General features: G+C 38.9%; 1 protein-coding gene across 1 annotated transcript in view; it reads right to left on the bottom strand.

The window, feature by feature from the left end:
* Nucleotides 1-22,068, bottom strand: part of ATP8A2 (ATPase phospholipid transporting 8A2) — a 308,974-nt gene that overhangs the window by 89,829 nt on the left and 197,077 nt on the right. Inside the window, exons 28-33 of the mRNA XM_054271506.1 lie at nucleotides 15,015-15,089; nucleotides 12,265-12,387; nucleotides 11,162-11,240; nucleotides 7,432-7,493; nucleotides 7,052-7,108; nucleotides 3,262-3,369 (exon numbers count right to left, since the gene is read on the bottom strand). Coding sequence (XP_054127481.1) covers nucleotides 3,262-3,369; nucleotides 7,052-7,108; nucleotides 7,432-7,493; nucleotides 11,162-11,240; nucleotides 12,265-12,387; nucleotides 15,015-15,089 — 504 coding nt within the window. The remainder of the gene's footprint in view (nucleotides 1-3,261; nucleotides 3,370-7,051; nucleotides 7,109-7,431; nucleotides 7,494-11,161; nucleotides 11,241-12,264; nucleotides 12,388-15,014; nucleotides 15,090-22,068) is intronic.

Consider the following 22,068-nt stretch of genomic DNA (forward strand, 5'->3'; position numbering starts at 1 on the left):
CATCCCCAGGCAAACAAACAAAATACCCAAGACTGCATGAGGGCAGGATGGTGGCTAAGGTGCTCATCAACAAAATACCACTGGGTTATGAGCTACAAGCCCTGTAAGTCCGGGACATGATAATTAAATAGGAGCTCACATCCTCAGAGTGGCACATTTTTGTACCACTTCTTCCAGATAATGAGTATCAAACTAGATAGCTCTTTTTAAAAACACAAACATCTACTTGCTTTCAAAAATCTGTGGTGGTAAGTCATAACTACCCAAAAGGCAGGAAAGGACTCATATATTGTAAAAAATACTGTTATCTTGAAGTGACCATTCAAAAGCAATCAGTTCTCATCAAAGCATCTTGGCTTTTGTAATTTTTTGTCTTTGGCAAGACAAAAAAAAGGCACCAACTCTTCTCAGTGTCACTGTTCTTGTAAATATATTTAAAAAATTCACTTGAAAATATACAGAAATTCAGGAAAGCCAAGTGAGCTACCAGAGAGTTTGCTTACATTATTATTTATGATACTATTAAAGAGAAATTGTGCATCTGAAAAGGTTCTCCCAAAGCAGAAAGAGTTTTTTCCCAAAGTACCAGATGCATACTATTGGAAGATTTCTATTAAGGACTACTGAGATTTTCATCATGGCTTTGTCTTAATATGTCACAAGTACTCCATTCTTAATATTGTAGTGAAAATAGAAGAAATATATTGACTCTGACAAGAGAGAATAAGTAAGTAGCTTTCCTTTGCCCCCAAGGAGGAAAAATGATATTATATCCCTGTGAAAATGCTCAAGATATTATGGGCAAGAGAAAGAAATACTTAGTGCAAACAGTTTAACAAACCCCATCAGAATCAAAGCATCACATATTTGAAGCCTGCCAGGTTTCATGCTGACACTTGGTGAAACAACACAATAAAATGTTTTGCACCTCTGTGCCTTCTACTAATAGCACAAAATCCTGGCGAGCACAAATGCTAATGACTACTCCAGCTAAAATCAGCTTCCTTCAAATGCTGTTAGATTTGCATAGTATGAGGATCTAAAATATCCTGGAGTTCAGTTTATTTGAAGATAAGCACACTAGCAAGATCTGAAACAAGAACAATGCTTTTAAGACACCTTATTATTTATAAATGAACAAAAGAATACAGCAAGAGTAAAGAAATTGTTAAAGTCTAGGCAGCAGGGTAACTCATTTTACTGACTAGAGCCTAACACAGTCCCAGCTCATTTCACCATGAGCTGGTTTCATGACAGCAACCGATTACTCAAGAGACTCTGTGGGAGTTAATGCGAGTGGTAAACAAGCTCCCTTTACCTTGGGAGCTTTCCTTGATTTTACAAAAGGATAAAAGTGAAACAAAAAAAAAAAAAGAAAAAAAACCCCCACATTTTTCATCGGCTGCTCCTTCTCTGAAAAATACAAGAAAACTGGTAGAATGATATTGATCCCCTCTAGCACACACTGAAAACCACAAGACAGCTTATTTCTGACTGCTTCTATTCAAAAATTATCTCTATAGAATGATCACCTATCCTTAACATTTTAGATTGATAATTACTGATCCATGTACACAGCTCCACAAGTACTGGACTGGGACACTCTACCAGCCAAGGTAAACGTGTTCTCCATTAAAAAAAAAAAGGAGAACAGATTATTTTCATTTTGGCAAGATATTAGTACCACTTCTCAAGTCGTAATGTCAGAAAATCAGAGCATAAAACCAAAGGCTAAATACAACCACTTTCTAAAAACATAGTCAAGAAAAACCAAGGCCTTATTAATGTGAAGGTTTTGTTCCAAGACCTGTGGTTTTATATGCTGCAGCAAACGCTGATGACCAGCACAACATGAATTTTGCTTAAGTTCCAATAAAAAATAAGAGTCACTAAGAAAAATAGAAAGGCAACAGCAAGCTAAACCCTATAGCTTGGCCCTTTGTGTGTGAAGCAACATTTTGCCATATTGTCTATATATTTGAGGGCTGACATGTTAATGGCAGCACTAAAGTCTGCTGTGGAGGACAAGCTGTTCTCAAGTCTGTATGATACTGAAGTCAAATTATTGCCTGATATACGAAAATGTGAGTTAGAGCTACTGATGCTGTGTGTGCTGTGAAACATGCCAAGATCATCATGAAATACTACCAGAGGACTGAGGCTTTGTCTGTCAGTCACTCACCTGCTCAGTCACTCACCAGCCTGTCAGCTGTCAGTCTCAGCCATAAAAAGCTGTCCATGAAAATGTATCATAGCCTCCATTATCTTCAGTGTTTTAGAGCATAATAATAAAATATGTATTAAGCCAGAACAGCAACAAAATCATGCCTGACTGCTCTTGATGAATACAAACGTGGGAGTAATCTGAAAAATCTAATTGGCTTGCCAACACTTGAGTTTTTTATTATAATTTTCTAGTACATAAGGGTAACTATCTAAGAATATAATTTCTTGAAATTATTAGATAGATAGCTTTTCTTCTTTCTGTATCCCATCTTTGCATGGAAGTCTAAACTTATAACCCAATCCATTTTTCAGGTAAAGCTGAAAACCATTCCAACCTCTACAAAATAACTTCTTATCGTAAAATTACAAAATCCTTAATTGTTACAATTGTTAATTGCTATCCCCTTATTTTAACTATGCATTAATCTCTTGAGTGATTTTGAGAGGCCTGTTATTCTATCTTCTCACCAGGGGTTGAAATAATGACACTGAAGGGAAAATTTTACTACCTGGAGCTGGCATGAAAGGAACAAATCCAGAATTCCGCCAGTACTATAATCAGCAATGTATCAGCTCTCCTGCTTCTGACCATCTCATTCTATTCTCAAGGAAATTCTGTTTGTTTAGAATGGATGAAGGTAAAAAGCAACAATACGAAACCAAACATATGGAAAAGAACAAACCCATGAAAAAATGAAATCCCAAACCAAATACAACATTTTGTCAAACACACAAAATCTTGCCAGGACTAGACACTAACAAAAGAGCCAGTACTACTGCCATCACAGTGAATTGGGAATTGTCATGCAGTACCCACAGTGCATGTTATCATGGATGATGTCAGTTTGGGGGACAAAGAGAGCTCTTCTCATGAGGAGATTAAGCTAAATGAATACAGGGATTAAGAAAAGGTTAAAATGAAGCCCAAGCACTCTGCCTAGAGCAGCAGTGCTTTGCTAGCACCATGTGAGCTCTGAGGCTGACAGCAGGGCGCTGTGCTGGGCCATGTCCCCAGAGCCAGGCGTTGGTACTGACCTGCCCCAGCATGTCGGGCGCGATGGGGAACGTAGGCCAGATGGCCGAGTACACGCCGAAGAACACGAGCCAGAGCACCATGCTTCCCCAGACGGCCAGGTGACTGAACTGCCAAGAACAGGGAGAGAAACAGAGTCAACACATGGCACTTCCTCCATCCACCCAGCCCAGAAGTGTTTCTCTGTTCAGGTATCTGTCGGTCTCACTCAGGCCTGTCTACTGCTCTTGGTTTTGAGCCAGTAGCACAGGTTGTTCAAACAGCACAAACCACTTCTCTTTAATCTTTGCTTCATAGCAGGGCAGACAGATACTCTTCTCAGCCAATCTGTCTTATTTGGATCTCAAAAAACTCGTCAGATTTTCCTTGGAACCATAATTTCTCTCATCTAGTTCCTGTATCCTGTCACGCACATTCCAGATTCAACACGTAAATCAAGGTAGGAATTTTCAAAGGCGCAGGTTAAAGTTCACATGGACAAATCCCCTATGGCCGTGTACACGTACAAGCCATACACATCACTTTCCTTCAGTGTTGTGTACTTCCACAATCAACATCTACTGGTCAACTTTGCCTTTTTTTTTGTTTTAAAGGTGTTCTAACTGATTTACACACATGCAATGCAGCTTACATCTTTACTGGTTCTTTAGTCTGTAGACTCACTAAGAGAAAATAAAAACTATTAAATGACCAAGAGCACATCCAGCAAAAACTTCTTCTCAGTGGCATTAAAGTAATTTTTCCTACACACCCAAACTGTTTTTCTGCTCAGATGATTTAAGTTGTTTTACTTTTACACCACACTGGATGGAACCAGTAATTTCAGTTGTAACAAGCAACTGAGCTCATTATTGGCTCCAACTTTTCTGGATGCCAACAACTCCTGCGGCTGATGACTTTGGCTCCAATTCAGAGAAGTACCTGCATAAATCTTAATTACTAATTACATATGAGTTCAGGAACACGGGAATGAATTCACATACTGGGTGCTGGTGGACACAGCGTGTTTGTTCAGCTCTCAGCTTTATATTTCCTACTGGATGACTCTGTCTGTTGACTTTTTGAACAGTATGTCTGAGAACCAAAGAAATTTCTGATATTGTGTTCTGCTTGCTGTGAGATAAATAAAAACTTCTGGAAGAAGATTGCTCCTAATCTGCAACCGCTGGACATGCTCAGAAAGGACAGCTTTCTCCAGCACAGGCAGTGAAAACAAACAAGCAAAGAGCCTGCAGCACCAGTGCAGACTGGCAGATAGTTGGGATCAACTAGAGACTACCTTACAGTAGAAGCATTCATACAAAATGTCAGAGGCAATGGAAAGAACACTCTTCTAGGCACTCTCAAAAAGCTGGAATTTTGTGTAACCCTGAAAGTTGCTGGGTTAATAATAAGCAAGACATGGCATAGGCCTCTTCCTGAAGAGACACAGTGGGCAAAAAGATTTGTTTTCAAACTTTGCTATTTATTCTGTTTGACCCAGGAGATCTGACCTCAGTAAATAAACAACTCCTTATGTAAAACAAACAAGAAACAAACTAACCAAAAAAACCCAGCCCCAAACCCCCACATAACCAAAAAACCCTCCAAAATACCCACATATGTGCTCAAGTCTGTTTAAATGTGAAGAAGGAAATTGAAGGATTTTTTTTAAATCCTTCAAGAGGACAAGAGGGATTTTATCCTTTCAGTCTACTTGCTCTTCTGAAAACTGAGCACAATTCACGTCAAGATTCTGACTAGAAGCCCTGCCCTGGTGAGCCACTGTAATGCTCAGCTCCCCAAATATCAAGTACTGCAAGGCTGCTGCAAGAAGATTCTTGCATAAAAGCTAGACAGAGTGTGTGGCTCTCCCACGTATCCTGCTTATCTGAAACAGTTGCTACAGTGTGGTAAAGCAGTGATGAAAAAAGCTCTGCGTGTTTGGGGAAAAGCCTACTGCAGTGTTCCACACAGGCCCTACGTAACATGAAGCTACTCCACTCAACTTCAATGTGTGGATTTTATTATCCATTATGTTGCCAATTTTATCGGAGCCTTTCTTTCCACACTAACTACTGGATATACCATGGTCCCCAAAACTTTGACTGCGTTTTTTATTTAAAGTTTTCTGTTGAAACCACCTTGTTCTCCCAAGTGGCAGTGTCCCTCTCACTCTCTAGAACAAACTGCCTGTAACCAATCTGCTTGATGATGGAGAAGAGGCTTAACTCAGTGTTGTAAATTTAATACTCTTCAAGTAACCTGAGGATTCTCTGTGTGTTGATTCACTCATAGCTGAAACTATAACCAACATCAGATTTTGAGATTATGAGAGTCACTGTTCCAAGCAATAGGGCAGGATTTAGAAGTATATATAGAAAAAATGGATTCTAAACACAACTGTTGTGTGAATAACAATAATTTATCTGTAAAATGTCAGAGTTATAAAACTCCAATATCTACTAAAGATTACGGTATCTTTTAAAAAAGAAGTTTAGAAATAAGGGGCCCATGATTATCCTCAAGTGGCTGAAAAGACACCCATTACCTATCCAGAGAAGAGGAGAGAACAGAAACCATCAAAAAATTCACAACAAAACAGGATCTAAACAAGCTCACATGCATTCAATGCTGACTTGGTTATATGCTTTTCTGGTGCACAAGGGATTAATTTAGGGATTTTTGCATTTTAAAATGTTGATACACAACACAGAACTGATGCATAAGCAACAGCAAAAAACCACTCAGATTTTATTTTCAGATGAGAGAATGGGGCAGAAAATATTAACATCTCCCTAACAACTAAATAACCCATACAGACAGAATTTCACCTTTAAAATTCAGAACAGATGTCAGCTCATTGATCTTCACAATTCCTCTGGGAAGAATGAAATAAAACATTTTACAACTAACAGAAGCAATGAGGTTAACAAGAACTAAGCCAAACCCTTGAAGAAACTGGTAGAATAAGAATATGTGTCCTCAAAACATCTTAGCCTTGAGGGCAGAGTTTCTTTGTACGTCATGAAAACTGGATTCCCATAAAGTATCTTACTGGTGTGGAGAAAAAGAGACTCCGTCAAAATTTAAAAAATTAGTGTTTCAGAGGGGCTAGGGGAAAGGAAGGGAGAAAGGTGTTGAAACTTCATCAACACAGGAGCCCTTCCCTCCCTGTCCCTCACACACTTTGGAGCTCACTGCCCTGCCTGGTTCTGTCACCTATCTGTAATAGAGCACTTGCCCATTTCAAGCCAATAACTCAAATCAAGGAAACAACATAACTATTCAACTGACATCCTTATTACACTAAGTTTCAAAAAGAAAAACCAAAAAAACAAAACAATTCAACCAATGTGGAGTCACCACTAGTTCTTTTTACCTGGATCAAAGATGTTTTCAAGCCTAGTTGTTTATCTGTGGGCAGACACCTTTCATTCCTTATTGCATTAATTTTGAAGGAGCTACAGACTACAAAGGATAATTTTCTTGATGCATTTTCTTAAGCAATTTCAGTAGTATGTTGATTTCACGCAAAATTTTGCTCATTTTTAAGTAGAGATTTTGACAATATGCTTTTAGTGTGCTCTTCCCACTTCTGTCAGGCTGCCCTTTTTCATCACAGATATTGTGTGATCTACGAGTTCATTCCTCTCACATTCTGTACTTAGGGAGCTTAGCAGCCTATCCTTACATGAAAGATCTAATTAGAACTCTGAAGTCCCAAATGATTTTTAGTACTTCTTATCTGTATCAATACTCATTAGGGAGGAAGGTGTGCTAATAAAATAAAAGATACTGGAAAGTACTTACTCTAGTCCATGCAGTTGTTTCCAAGCCAGCTTTCAGACAAACAGTGACTACAACATACTGCAAGGAAAAAGAAGAAAGAAGACAACTTCATTACTAACACTCTCAAATCCCAATCTCCCCTTTACACATAAAAAGCTACTACCATTTAGGCAGCAACCCAGGAACTTGGTAGGGGATGCAGAAAGGACAGAGCAGAAACGATTGGTGCGTGTCTGGGAAAAAAATTAAAAGGAAGAGGGAAAATCATGCACTCAGCATCAGGTTGATTTTTTTTTAAAAACTCACATATTTTCATCAGGTTTACACCATTTTCTTGTGGTGAAAAAAAAGGCTGGAAAGAAATTCTACCATTCAAAGATTGCTATGATACACAAACTTACAGTGTAAACTATGTTTCCAACAAATAAATAGTCAACTCCCTGTCCATTTGTGAATACTGCATCTGAAAGAAGAAGATAAAGAAGATCACCTTTGTTGTCAGTTTATCAACAGAATGGACAAAAGAACAAGGAGATTTTCAAGAGAGAATAACTGGCCCCAGCCTTTCCTTTTTGAACATCAAAAAGCACTCCTAGAGACCATGAGGTAATGGTAATGCAGAAGTTGTGCTCAGTTGGGCCTCAGACACGGTGCTTGGAGAGAGCATCCATCCATCCATAGGTCCAGTTGCCTGAAGCTGGCCGAGCAAATAGGCAGTGTTCACCAGACTCTAACATGTAATTTGCTTGTAAGAGCTGAGGTATATCCCTGCCACTTTTTCTGTTGCTATCTGTCCTGTAGTGTCACTTCTAACAATATTTATTATTTGCACGCCTCTGATGAAAAAGCAGTAAAACACCAGCTGACTTGTGGTGAAAGAGAGCTGAGCTAAGGGCAGGGACAGTTTAATTTGTAAAGGACACATATCAACATGTACAATATCTCACTGGAGGTTAGTTCCATAACTGAGCAGTACTCAGTCTCTGGCCACCCGTTCTCTATCAGCTGTGCACAAGGGTGAGTACATACATGCTAATCTATCATTTGGAAGTGCCAATCTTGGCAATACTTCAAATGTCATTTAGTCTCTCAGCCCTTGCTGAATCAAACTGGAACACCATGAAAACACATTCAACCACCACATGAATGCCAATTGAACTTGTACTCACAGGAGTTTTCAAGCATTACTCAAGCAGGATAAGTATTGCTATTTTCACATGTTTTAAGACAACTGCTAGGGAAATACATGAACAGCAGGGACAAAAAGGCTTATGATAAAACCTTGGATTCATTCCTAAACACATACTGCCTAGCAGTGTGAGCAGTCCTGCCATGATGATGCCTTAAGTTTTAGCTTTCATATTATCCAGATTCTGTCCTGCATTAGTATATAACTCTGGACTTCATATCAAGTGCTAGCAAGTTCTCCTCACAGTTTAGTCAGAAAAAACAATTCTTTTCCAGCCCAAAAACCAAGAATGCGGTTGCAGCTTCAGGCTCAAAAGGTATAAACAACAGCAAATTGAGAAGAGCAGTCTGGGAGGATGGGACTTAATGACCTGAAGCTGTAACTGGACAATGAACCCCAATATGTAAATAGACCAAAACTTATACAAGTGTGAAAACTTGTGACCCACTGTCCAGCTTGGGTGTAGTCTCAGCCAGGCTCTTGTAGCGCCCAAGGCGCATCCTTTGAAGGTCTTTCAATAAATATCTACTTTATTCCTTTAACAATGTCTAGCCTCCATTCTAGGTAGCCTCTCGAGGCATCAGTAACAGTAACATTTTGTTAGATTTATTTGGAAAACTGGGTTTGACATTCTTAAACAAAAGTTGTGTGCCCCAGGATCAGTAAATATTTAAGCCTATAAAGAAGAGTTCCTGGCACCCTGATCTCTGTGAAGATCCTGTCTAGCTTACACCTAAAAACCTCTATACATTTATACAGTACAATTAACCCAAGCTTACTTGTTTTGTTTTCCTTCTACCATGCTGCACGTGGCTGTCTCCAAAGAAGTGACAGGCTCTGAATATTCCCCAAAAGTTGCTAGTTCTGTATCTCTGCTTTCTTTTCAATATTAACAACTAAGAAACAGCAGCAGAGTGACTAACACTGCAACTGGAGTTAAAGCCTGAGACAGCTGGGTTAGGAGCTGGCATGGTTTCTAGCCGCTGGCATCCTCCTCAGCCCAGCTCCTCTGCAGTGGCTTCAGCCATTTACCACATTATTCAGGGACACCCCAAGAATTTACAGTCACCCTACTCTTTCCCATGGTGCCCATGAAATAGGTGGAGAGCACTAGGGAACTTAGTCTCCCATGCCAATTGAATCCTGTTGGTGCCAAAAGGCTCAGTTTAATGAGAAAAAAGCATGCCTAAACTCATCAGTTTTGCTAGAATAAGCTGACATGACACAGCCATGCTCTGGTGTAACATCACAGTGAACATTTAAATAATTGAATACGTTTTCCTGTAAGTCTCAACTTCTTTAGAGTTATCTATTTTAACACAGTAAGTTAATGTCTTTGTTTTTCAGTGTTTTCCATGACCTTGCACTTTGGGAGGCTAGACAGTCCTGAAAGGAATGATATTTGTGCTAATGAGAACAGCAGCAGGCTCAATGAACATTCATTTCTGAAGGTGTACAAGTGCCCATTCCTAGACTACATGTACTTCACATCCTAAGGAACTCAAGAGGTTAAGAACCATCCCAGTGTGAATGGCACATTTTTGTCTCTAGCACTGAAATCCTTCTTGCACTTGGAAATGCAAAGAAACTTGAAAATTCAATATTCATTCCTCTCTGGAAAAAAACCTGAGCAATTTATTCAAAGGAAGTCAGAAATTTAGCCTCTGAGCTGGTATTTCTGTCTTATAATTCTAATTGTTGAAATTTAAAGCACATTATCTATTTGGGAACTACAAAAACCTCTATGGAAGACTATGTAATTTTAACTATAAACACTACAGATGTTAACCTAAAATTTCTGCAGTTGAATTTTAAAAAGAGCAATTCAAGGTTAACATTTGTCATAAAAACAGTGTAACAGAACAACAAAACTCCTCAAATCAAAACAAAAACCAACCAACCATAAAAGCCCCTCTCCCACAAAATGGAACCTTCTTTTAGCCTATGTACAGATGAAAGGCAAGTCCCTTTGTTATATGGTCCATCAGCCATCGAAGTTCCCACTGAGGATATGATACTGACATTTTGATCAGCCAAGTAGAGTAGCATGAACCCAATCCCCACAAGTATCTTTACTATCATGCCTCTGACATGAGCATTCATCTTCCCTCCCTTTTTATTTCTTTCACCTCCTCCCCAGTTAGCCCATTCTGGAGCCTAGAAGGTTTTCTTAAAATCAGTGTCTTCCACGAAGGAGTTTCACTTGTGAAAAATTAATGATTTTAGATAAATATTCTCTTCACCAGCCCCAAATTCCTCATTTGATCTAATGCTATTTCTTACCACAATCAAAGAACAGATTTCCAGCGGTTTTTCCCACCCACACAGCTATACTGGAAAGCTAGGTAGGAACCATGTGGGATGTACTGGTCCCTGAAATACCATGTAGCTGCATTACCCTGAAAAGTTGCATTACCCTGAAAAGCAAGACTTAATAATAACCCTAATTTGTACACCAAAGAGTCTTATTTCCCCAGTATCTTTGACTCTTGATCTGGTTTACTTCCATTCCAGCCAGTTCTTTTCCACAGTACTGCTTTATGGAATGGGGAAGTTCCAACAAGATATAAAGCAAATGGTTCTAAGGCAGCTGCTGTAAGAACATTATTCAATCAAATGCTGAGATCTCAACACACTACCATAAAAAAGAAAAGGCATTTCATAAAACATCACTCAGTATTTGGGTAAGACTTCTTAGCAAAGCAGTAGTTTCATTTTTCACCTATTAAAGTCACTATATGAACAATAATTATGTTAGATTAGAATAATTTCTGAAAGCCACTAGACAACATGCCAAGCTCAGCAGCTAAAGACTATTGAACTGTCTGGCAGCATTATTTCTTGAAGAAGGGGGGGACTTGTCACGACCCCCCTTCTGCAAACACACTGGTTCTGTAAGACTGAACATCAGTTACTCACATAAGAAATAATGAAGCCCTTACCATGCTCCAGCACTTTCAGTGGAAACCAGAAAAGAATGATGGAATGGATGAGGGCATTGATGCAGTGACCCCAGAAAACCTGAGGGAAAACAAACCAAGCCATCAGTAAAGTCCAAAACTCTTGACCTCCCTCTAACTCCTAACAAACACTTCATTGTGTAGTTTAGAGTCAACAAATGTTTGTCCTGAAGTGAAATACTCAAACTTCTGCAGGATCTCTTTTCTCCTACAATTTCTGCTCTTTCACAAGAAAACACTGGTCCAATTTTATCATTTTATTCTACCAACTTGAAGCATAATAGGCAAGCCTGCTTCAGCTTAAGATCTTTATTGAAATAAGGCAGACAGCTTAAGTCAACTTTGTTTAATTACCTAAAAGAATAATTTTAAAAGAGTGACTCAGTATTATGAAATATTCCATTTTCTTTAAATGGATGAATACTTTGTGCCCCACAGTTTTTACTAGCAGATAATATAATTTTGCACAAACTAAAGCTTTATGTACTCTACAATTTCCTCTCCAAACAAAGCAATCCTACAGCTTCCTTGATTCAAAAGTACATTTAGATGTGCTCATTATGGAAAAGACAGAATATCAAACACTGGCATTTTCCAGCATTTAAACAGCAAAATGAAATAAAATGTGTTCTTCAAAACTCAGAAGTCCAAATAAGCCAATTCAAATTCTATTTTCCAAAAGAACTACTGGAACAGAGCTATGCTAACTGTGAAAAAGCATCCTAGCAAAGAGTGCTGTGACAAGACATATGGTAAATAAATCCAGGCAATGTCATCGTGGCTTATCAGTAGCTGTGAATTGAAAAATCATGCTTGGATAGGAATCTAACATTGAATCAAAGTTTATGGATATTTCAGGAGTAGTTTCAGGTGAAGTCACAGCAGAAAATCCTTATTTATAAACAAGGATGTTCTTTATTTAAATAAAAAATAATCCCTTGGAAAGAACTGGAAGGCTGAACAATCACTCTCAGTGGTTAGCATAAAGCAGAAGTAACATCAGGAAATAGGTTATTTTCTGACATGAAAAATCTGGAGTATCAGAATGTTTATGTTTTTTCTTAGAGTAACAGAGTTTTCCTTACCCTTGTGTTGAAACCATCTGCATTTTGAGTGATTTTGTATAGCTGTGGAAATCTAAGCATGCTATCTTGAGTACACGACCGTTCAAAAATTCCCAGAGTAAAGGGTGGCAGTGCTGTGAAAATCTGCAAGGAAAGCAAATACTAACTGAAAGCAGCTCTTAGTTTTAAGTGTATCTCATATAATATTTCCTTATCTAGACAAAAGCAAAATTCTCACAGATATCAGTGAAGACTTACTACTACCTAGCATGTTATTTGGCATCATTTTCAATGGTCCAAACAAGTCCAAACATTAATTTGTAATTCTCAAATATTGACTTGTGAACAATAGAAACAAGAAAGAAAATTAGTATTATTAACCAATAAATTAAACCAAAGAAGTTAAGCAAGAAGTTAAGTTTCTGATGTACCAGCTAATCCAGCAAGGGTCAGACCCATCGGACTGCAATGGACAGTATGAATTTTTATAAAATAGCCTTGTGGGAATAGGTTCCAATATAACTGCAGTTGTAGCCATAATTAGATATGCAATGTGCTTAACCAGTGCTAAGTTTACAGACAGAGTAAATGTGGAAATCACATTTAAAAGAAAAAATCTACTGAGCAACAAAGGCCATTCTGCATTATGGTACTTTGGGGATTCCCCTGGCAGGCATGAACTGATAGGAACAAATTAACTGCAGTGTGTGTCTGTGCTACGGGGAGACGCTTGGATGACCAAGCCTCGGAAGCCTTCCAAGACAGGCAGCAGGACCCTCTGCCAGAAGCAGAGTAAATTAGCCTCCACTGACTTTAACACTGCTGCTCTTGAAGCGTTTCCAGGATCTGAGGCAGCTCATTTAAAGCCAGCTTGGGTATCCACGCTTCTTGTGGTCCACAGTGCAGGCACAGAGGGAAAGTTACACCAGGGTGCAAGTCAGAACACTAAACTTCATTCACTTCCTTTTACATCAATAGTTTATATCAGAAACATCACTTTAAATCCTATACATACATTTATTTTTACCAGTTTGAGGAGTGTTCTCGAAGTTAAGAAGCAGGTTGGAGCTATGAACTGTGTCTAGGGTGTGTGCACATTTGGAGAAGGTGGGCTGTGATTCCCACCAGCAGCACGCTGGGAGCAGACAAAGAACAATGGGGAGGAACAGAGATGAGTGAGAATCAATAATTATAGCCCTTCATCCAGTGGGAATTGTGTGTCTTCACCCCTGAAGTGATAAACCAGATGGCTAAAATGGCAGCAGGCTGAGAGTAGCGAACTGAAACTGAGAGCACCGGTCCAATATATTCCAAAGAAGACCATGCTGTTATACAGCTTTAACGTACTTCCCCTGGTTTCCTGTGTTTATTGGGACATGTACATTCTCACTTGAAGTAAATCTTCCAGTGGTTTTGATCACCAAGGCAAACTCCCAGTGTGAACTAGTACAAAATCAGGAATTACAAAGCCATTACGATTTCATACACTTCATATTTTAATGAGACTACTAATGAAAGAAAGGGTTAATCTGCAAAGAAGAGAATGACTTCATTAAAAGCACTTCAAAATCTCAGCGCGACAAATTGTGGAAGTCCCCAATATCTTACAAGCACTTTATTCTCCATGAGTCCACACAACCAGTTCTAATTTTAGAAAATACTGACCTCAAAAAACAAGGTTTAGTTTCTGATTACAGAAGATGAGTTTTATCCAGAAGCTTTAGGTAGAGTAGATAGATTCATCAAATGAGGTTTAAAGAAAATAGATGCAAATATCTAAACATGAATGACAGAGACTGCATAACAGTCAGGAAATTAGGGTGAAGGGAATCAAGGGAATGATAAATCCTTGAATAAGTATCTTCAACTAAGAGTATGAAATCTCATGAAATATGGGGGCTTGTGCCATCATTTTAAAAATTAATGTGACAGAAGTTAAGTGGTTCCATTAATACTATTCAGTGATAATTTGCTGGCTTTTCCTGTATTAGCATATATTTGGAATGAGTTTTTTTAATGAAAAATTTAAATTCCCTCCCTGTGAAGAGACTTTTTAACTAGCAGTTTATAAATCCAGGCACTGGGCCACTCGTAACATTGCAAAGGTAACACTCTCAAAAACACCAACACAGCTCTATGGTACGCTACAGAACTTGGCTCCAGAGATCCTTCAGACTTTCATCCACGTGACTGATAATATTATTGATTTAAGTAATAATATTACTGATTTAAGTAATAAAGTCATATGACATGGGGTGGCACCCCGCAGGCCATGTTGAAAATCAGAAACCACTCCCAGACTGCTGATGACACAGCGATGCAGCTTCTCTTCCTGTACCTAAGGGAGCACAAGTCAACCTGAAGTAACTCCTCTCAGCATCTAACTCTCCAGGGTCTGAAGGGAAAAAAAATCATCAAAACTCAGAGATTAGGAGTATTTTGAGCATGATCTGTCACGAAAATATTCAGTACAGAACACTGAAAATGCTTTCAAAGAGGAAATTAAATTCTATCTAAAATCTGCAGATCTTTATGCAGGTTATATTAGGGTAAACATTTACTTTCAAGGTGTTCTCCCAAATTTTCATTTTGCAATAAAAGTGAAATTTTTAAATTTTATTTTCCCTATCTCAGAGTGGATTCCAAGTGGCTTTTACAAATGAACTCACCTTTCCTGACATACACTTAGGACAGTTAGCAGTGAAAAATGGGACACAACAAAATAACATAGTAGTCCCAAGCACTATCAAGTCAAAACATGCAGCACTTACCACATTATACAGACCGATGCACCATCGCTCAAATAAGATCTGCCCGGAAAATCCATTAACGAAAGCAAACCAAAGCTGGAAAAGAGACAAGTTACAAAAAGCTTTAGATGACTCCTGCAGTCCATCCTTCCATTCACGTAGAGGAGAAGGATGTGGAATACAGACCACCATCTGGAGACAGATGCTTGTCATGCTCTAAAAATAATTATCAGCAGTGCCAGGCAGTTACTTTCAAGTCTTACATTTTAAATACTGGCCAAGTACTCCTTGTTTAAAATAAAATACTCAGGCTATGGAGCAATTAGTTGTATTTACATCATTGCTCTAAAAAATAGATGGCATCAAACTATTACAAAATCCTTATCACTGGCAAATTAATATGCTTGCAGCCAGAAGCCAGCCTCATTTCCATCATGTTTGCTAAAGACCAGAATTTTCAAGATAACTGCTTTGATGGATGTTCTGCTTAACCTACGTTGATTTTTACAGTCCCAGAATTACAATGATATCTACTTGTCAGTTACATGATCGTGATTATATTGTAATTTTATTGTTTAAATTATGCAAACATTATTATTTATTAAACTATTTAATAATTAAAATTGGAAGAGGTTGCAAAACAGGCTGCAGAGCCTTCATCCTTTAACAAGTTTACAAATGCAACTGGGCAAGCCCTGAGCAACCTAGTTTGCATTTAATGTTCACCCTGCTTTAAACAGAAGATTGGGCTAGATGGACTTCAAGTGGTTTTCCAACTGAGGGGATTCTGTAATGACACAATCCCAGGAAACAGCTTTAAGCTTCAGTGCAAAGGTAAACTCTTTTCAGCATTTCCATGGATGCAGCTTCTTTGAGCCTATTAATCTTGCTTAAGCACCTTTCTGAAGCACAAAGTGCTGTACTGGGTTGGAACAAAGTTTCTTAGGGGACATTGAAAGAAGTTTAGGGAAACAACATAACAAAGAAGGGGAAGAATTATCATTTTCCAAGTAAATTGGAAACTGAAAGAACAATAGCAGTTTAAGGGCATCCTGAAACAGTCTGTATGTGAAATCATTACACTTATTAGATAACAAAAGATTTCTGAGAATTTCTGGCAACAGTCCCTTTCAAAATCGACAGTACACCATATTACTTTGTTCAAAATTATTTCAATATTGTGTATGAGAACACTCCCTCTAACCACCCTGTTTCAACATATTTTGTGTTGCATTTACTTCACAAGTCCATGTTGCACTGGATGCAATACGTATTGCAGATCAGCCAAGTGCTAACCATGCCCATTCCCTTCCTGCTCCCTGAGAGCCCATGGCACTTAGTGCCAGGTGTCTTTTCTGACACCATTCTGTCACTCATTGGGCAGCACTCTCCTACCAGCATCATTTATTCTCTGGTTCACTTGTGCAGTATTAGTGGCCTAGCAGAATATCTCAGATAACAAGCAGTTAGCTGTACATCATCTGATCTCTCCCTGCTCCCACCCAAAATGAATACAGAATAATCAGGGGAAAAAATCCCCCAAAAAAACCAAGTAGAAAATGAGACTGCATCAAGACCTATCACTGTTTTCATAGATGCAATATCTAAACAGACCATGACTCTAACATGGGACAGAGGCAACTTCATGCAATATTAAAGTATTTACAAGGTTGGAAAGAATAACACATAGCTGTTCAAATAGGCACTGCTGCAAGACATGAAATTCACATGCTACACAAAAGGAGAAAGGGAAACTTTTTCACACAATATATGGCTGGCCTATGGAAATGTCTCCCAGATGATGCTGTAGATGCAAAAGGCAATTAAAAAAAAAAAAATCACAGAAGGAATGCTGGAGACCAGATGAGTCTGCCAGAGAACTACCACTGTTCACAACCAGAGACCAAGTTAGTTGAGCTCTTATTTCTCAATTTTTACAGCTATTATATCACCATTCTTGTTTGATATTAATCATTGGTTCTAATGAACTCTCATTGTTCAAGTAAGAAACAATGACACTGATTCCAACTCATCTGTTTATAGCTATGCTTTGCACAGTTGGTAATCTGTTTAAAATTACTTCCTGCAATTTTTTAAACTGTCAGCTGCTCTTTCAAGTAGCGAGGTTCTATTTATTTCTCACTATATTACTCTGAAGCTTGCACTTTTCAATACCTGCTGCCCCTCTCCCAGCTTGTAGTTTACAAAGTGCCCTTGTAAATTTTCTTAAGGGCCAACAGCTTCATTCCTCTGTCCCTTAGCTGAAATGCACCAGCCTAGTATAAACTGCAAAATATTTCTTGGGTTTCCTAAAAAAAGTGCCTCTTTCTTTCCCATTGCCAAACATGCACTCAATTAAAAAAGCCTTTAAGGATTCACCTCACCAGCTCTGTCCAGAAGAAGGACAGAAGACACACTCTACATCCCAACTTTTTATCATGAGTTCTATCTATTGCATTGCTGCCTTGAAGGAATACTCTCTAAACCTCACTCTAAGGACACAGTTAATGGCCCAAAGCAGCACACTGGCCAGTCACACTCTCACCCTTGCAGTGTTCCAGCCACTTCTACACATCAGCTCTTCAAAAGAAACATATGAAACCTCTTTGGTACAAAGCCTGAGGTTCCAAAAAGAAACCACAATTTATTTGGGGTGTTCAAGTTAGAAACTTGAGGGTTTATTCTAGGAAGAATCTGAGCTCTAAAACAGCATGCTCACAGATATTTAGCAATAATGATCTAGGCATTTATCATCTCCAGGCTTGTTGCAATTAATTGCAACGATGAATGAGGGCAGCAATTCTAGAAACAATAAATAGCTCACAAATCAGAAGCCTGTCTGGCTTAGTTGGCAACCTGACTGTGCTCTGCTCAGTTTTCTAGATCCTACTGGGCAAAGCAAACTTCAAAGGTTTGGTAGCAAATGATGAGGCCTTTTATAACATTGGCTCGTGCTGCTTAGGAAACAACTGCTTTCTGAAACCATAGCTTCCCACAACCAGTCCTCCAGCAACAGACATAGCTGATTATCCATCAAGAGGGTAAAACAAAGCAGCCAGAATGTCTGTAGCTAGCCCATGGCTAGAAGAAAAACCCTAAACCAGGCAAATCTAACATCTTGGATTCTTAGATTCACATTTCCCAACAAAAACATGAGCAATAATGATAACAGAATCACATAAAATATGGGAAGAGCAGAGCTGTTAGGATGCCTTACAAAGCATCCTAACAGGCTGTCAAAGCACAAGTGAGAAACATCCACTCAACAGACCAATTCCTTCTACTCAGGATGTACCAGAACTGCATGGTGCAGAATCCACTAAAGACCTAATGTGCTAACACCACATTGAGATGAATGAGTCAATTTAGGAGAATATTGAGATGTCTGACTGCAGTAAATACTCTTGAGTCCTCTGCAGCATCTTTCAACATTTTTTTTCTACAGAAAAATTTTCCCCCTATTTCAAAGGCTGATATAATTTGGAAAGACAAGAACTAACATTTAGAAAGTTCAGTATCTGGCCAATCCGAAAGTCCAAGTTAAACTCTTTTTCTTTCAGCAGTATCCACACAGGTAAAAATTAGAGGTGAGAGCATTTCCAACACTTACAAGTCTTCATGCACCACAGGCTCCAAACAGAGGGGAAAAGTTATCACTGTCACAATGCACTGGGAAGTAACAGCTCTGCTTGTTTTCTCCACAGATTCACACTACCAAAAGCTGACTGACAGAAAGACTGTGGGATACTTTCTCATACTTCCTCAATATCTTCATGTCAAGAGTAAATCAGATACTCTAAATAAAATACACATTTATTTTGAATTTAACACAAGCCATAAACTGCTATGCATGGTTTAAGGACCAGCTGCTTGTAGAGAGAACATAATGCACCTGAAGGTAAACAAATCAAAAAAACAAACCCAAACTCTCCACCTTCATGTTCATGTTAACAAAATGTACTGAATATATCTGAAGTTGCAACAAGCCACGCTTGACTCAGACTCAGTAAGCTGGTAGGAAAACTTGCCAAGTCTGCCTGGCTTGCCAAGCTCCAGGGGTTTGTAGGGCTCAGCTCCAGCACTGCTATGAACAAATGGACCCACAGTTATTAAACCTCTTTTCTGGCTGGAAAAAAGAAATCTTTTCACTTTAACTATTACCTAGCTGCCAAAAAGCTGGAAAAGCTTATTTGTAACTCAGCTACAAAATATATACCTTTCTCCCAAGAAACAAGAGGTCCAATTTAAATGTAAAGAGATTCAGACCTAAGGCTGAAATCTGGGCTGATACATTGCTGTGCTTTATTATAACAGATATTGCAAAGATGTGAAACTAGTAGGTACTGTGCAAAAAGAAACTGCAACATTGCAAACTGAAAGCTAGCCCATGTTTCCTGCCTTGAAGTGGGGTTGCATTCTTTAAATAAGAAACTCCACTGCTGAAGCACTCGATGCCAGCTGTGATGTGGGCACTTTGCCACTAGAGAAAGGGGAGAAGGGAATAAACCAGAGGTCAGCAAAAGCCAACAGATGGTAATACTTGGTTAATATTGACTTCAGCTGCAGGCAAACTGAGGATCTCAAGGTAGAACAGTCCCACACTGCTGTTTGGAGTTACACAGCACATCCACCTGCTCTAGAGTGTATTTTGAGAAAAGATCAAGTATTATTTTCAGAAAGTATTCCCACTTGAGCAAGTTGGAAGGCAATTTTAATTGCATTATTGCTTCATGCATAATTACTGCAAAATTAATGCCTGAAATAGTAGGAACTAATTTATTTAAGCGCTCTAAGGCACTGGGATAGCAAATCATCTCTATTCTAAATGTGTATATTTATGAAGGCTTGATAATAGACAGCTTAACGAGTACTAGAAATGTTTTTCCAATTCTGCTAAAGGGCACAGAAAGCTAATGTAGTCAGGGTACCAACAATTGCCACAGGCACCAATTATAGCCAGACTGGATGCCTTTACTATTCAGAAATTAGTTAAATTCTCAAAATACCCTCTCTCAGCACACACACATTTTGCATGTTCTTACCAAACAGGCTGATTTACAGTTTGCCCAATAAAGCAGGTTTGTGTGTCTACCATGCAGTTCATTAATAATGTATCCTGATTTAAGATCTCTCATTACAGATGTCTCTCTCAACACCAGCCTCTTATTCCTACCCAAATGCTTACAGCCTTAAAATAATCCCTTCATTAGAGAATGTACAGCACCAATTTTATAATGTAGGCAAAGTGTGTTAGTAATAAGATTTGACAGGGTAGGCATGGCTGTCTGAGACTCACTTCATTTGCTGAGGAATATTTCCCTTGCTCCTTTTATTCCCCCCAGTGTTTAATAATTCTTTGCTGAAAACAGATCGATATTTTACAACTGAAAAGAATTTGCTCTAGGCCTGTGCACTCCAAACAAGTGCCTATTCAAGGTTAAAAATCATCTCCAGTCTTAACAATCATTTTCAAAGTTTCATGCTGCTTTTGTCTCATTAAAAACACCCTATGCACTGACTGCAATGCTTTGTCAGATAAATACTAGAGGAACCACTACAATAGAGATTTCCTGGCTTTAAACGCTGATTTATTAAATAAGCTTGAAAAATAATCTTGAACATTTATTATTTTTCTTATTCTATTTTTTCTACTCCTGACTTCATATAGTTCATATTTCAGCATACTAAAGAGCACAGATTTTATCAGCTTCGTTTTTCACTGTTCACAGAAGAGGAATATGCAGAAAATTTTACTCCTTCCTTATAAAAACAGTTTTTGTGCTCCTCTTCTCTAACTGATCAGCCGCTAACATGCTTCCTGCAAAGCACAAGTAACACTCAATAGAGAGGCAAGGTCAGAGCAGAATGGAAGGGGGAGAGGACAAGAGGAGCCTCATCCCACACTTGGACTCACAATTCTTTCCATTTCAGTCCTCAGAATATTTCTGAAGACCTAAAATAAAGTAAGAATTAGCAAAGATCTGGGTTTTTTCCTTCAGTGGTTCCCACTACAGAACAATTATGCTGTTTATCCCAGGAGTTTTGAACACCGTGATAAGATACCACACCTGCAAATGACAATGCAGCATACATCAAAAGACCTTGACACTAAGGCCTCATCCTGCAATATTTGTCCCCAAATACACTAATAACTGCATTGAAAAACATGACAAAACACAGCAGGACCTGCCAATGCCTTTTTTTGGGGTAGTGGTTTCCTTTTTTTTTTCCCCTGGAGTTCCATGAACATCTGATCAGTGTGCTAAATTATCCTATCCATGTTTATGTCACTGGTAAAATGAAGGCACAGCCCATTAGACCACATCGTTCAGAGCTCTAACACAACTTGGTTTTAAGACCTTATGAAATCACACAGAGAAAAGGCAGGCTATTTCTCCACCTCTCTTGGTGTGAAGTATTACAGGGACTTAATATTTGTCTAGCACACTAATTGCTGAAGAAGCATGACTATGATAATGTGATTAGAAATGGCCTGCCCTGCCAAAGGGCAGATGTACTTGTCAAAAGATGTGGTTAAATTTAGCAACTCTTCATAACATTTCCCTTTTACAAATATAGGCAGCTTGATTCTGAGGTTATTCTTCATCCTTCCTTGAGTTTTCTGAAGAAAGCTGACACTGCTACACTAGGATTTTCGTAAATATATATGGGGCACCCTTGAAGTCACAGGACTCACATAGTAACTTGTCAAAAAAAAAAAATTAATACCCAGCATGGTTCAGTCAAGCCCTACCACGATGCAGAGTTTCAGTCTATCTGCATGGCCAAAGGGGTCTAAACCCATAGCTAGAGCAAAGCTGCCACGACTGATGATGCCGGGAATTTGTGTCATTATTCTACAAAGTGACCAGGGTGTCATGCTCTGGCTGGGAGTCGGGCTGAGAGGAAACAAGGCAGGAGCTTGTTGTCCATGTCCTCCTCCTACTCCCAGCCTGGGGAATGAGGAGGGCTCAGCTGCTTGGTTGGCAAGCTGGGAACATCGCACCAGGCCACACTGTCTGCTGCTGAGCAATGGAAACTCGTGCTATGGACTCCCAGTGCCATCAGCCTTCCT

Source organism: Melozone crissalis, unplaced genomic scaffold (genome assembly GCF_028551555.1).
Source record: "Melozone crissalis strain CALT ecotype California unplaced genomic scaffold, PUWL_Pcris_2 ptg000013l_1, whole genome shotgun sequence".
Lineage (NCBI taxonomy): Eukaryota > Metazoa > Chordata > Aves > Passeriformes > Passerellidae > Melozone > Melozone crissalis.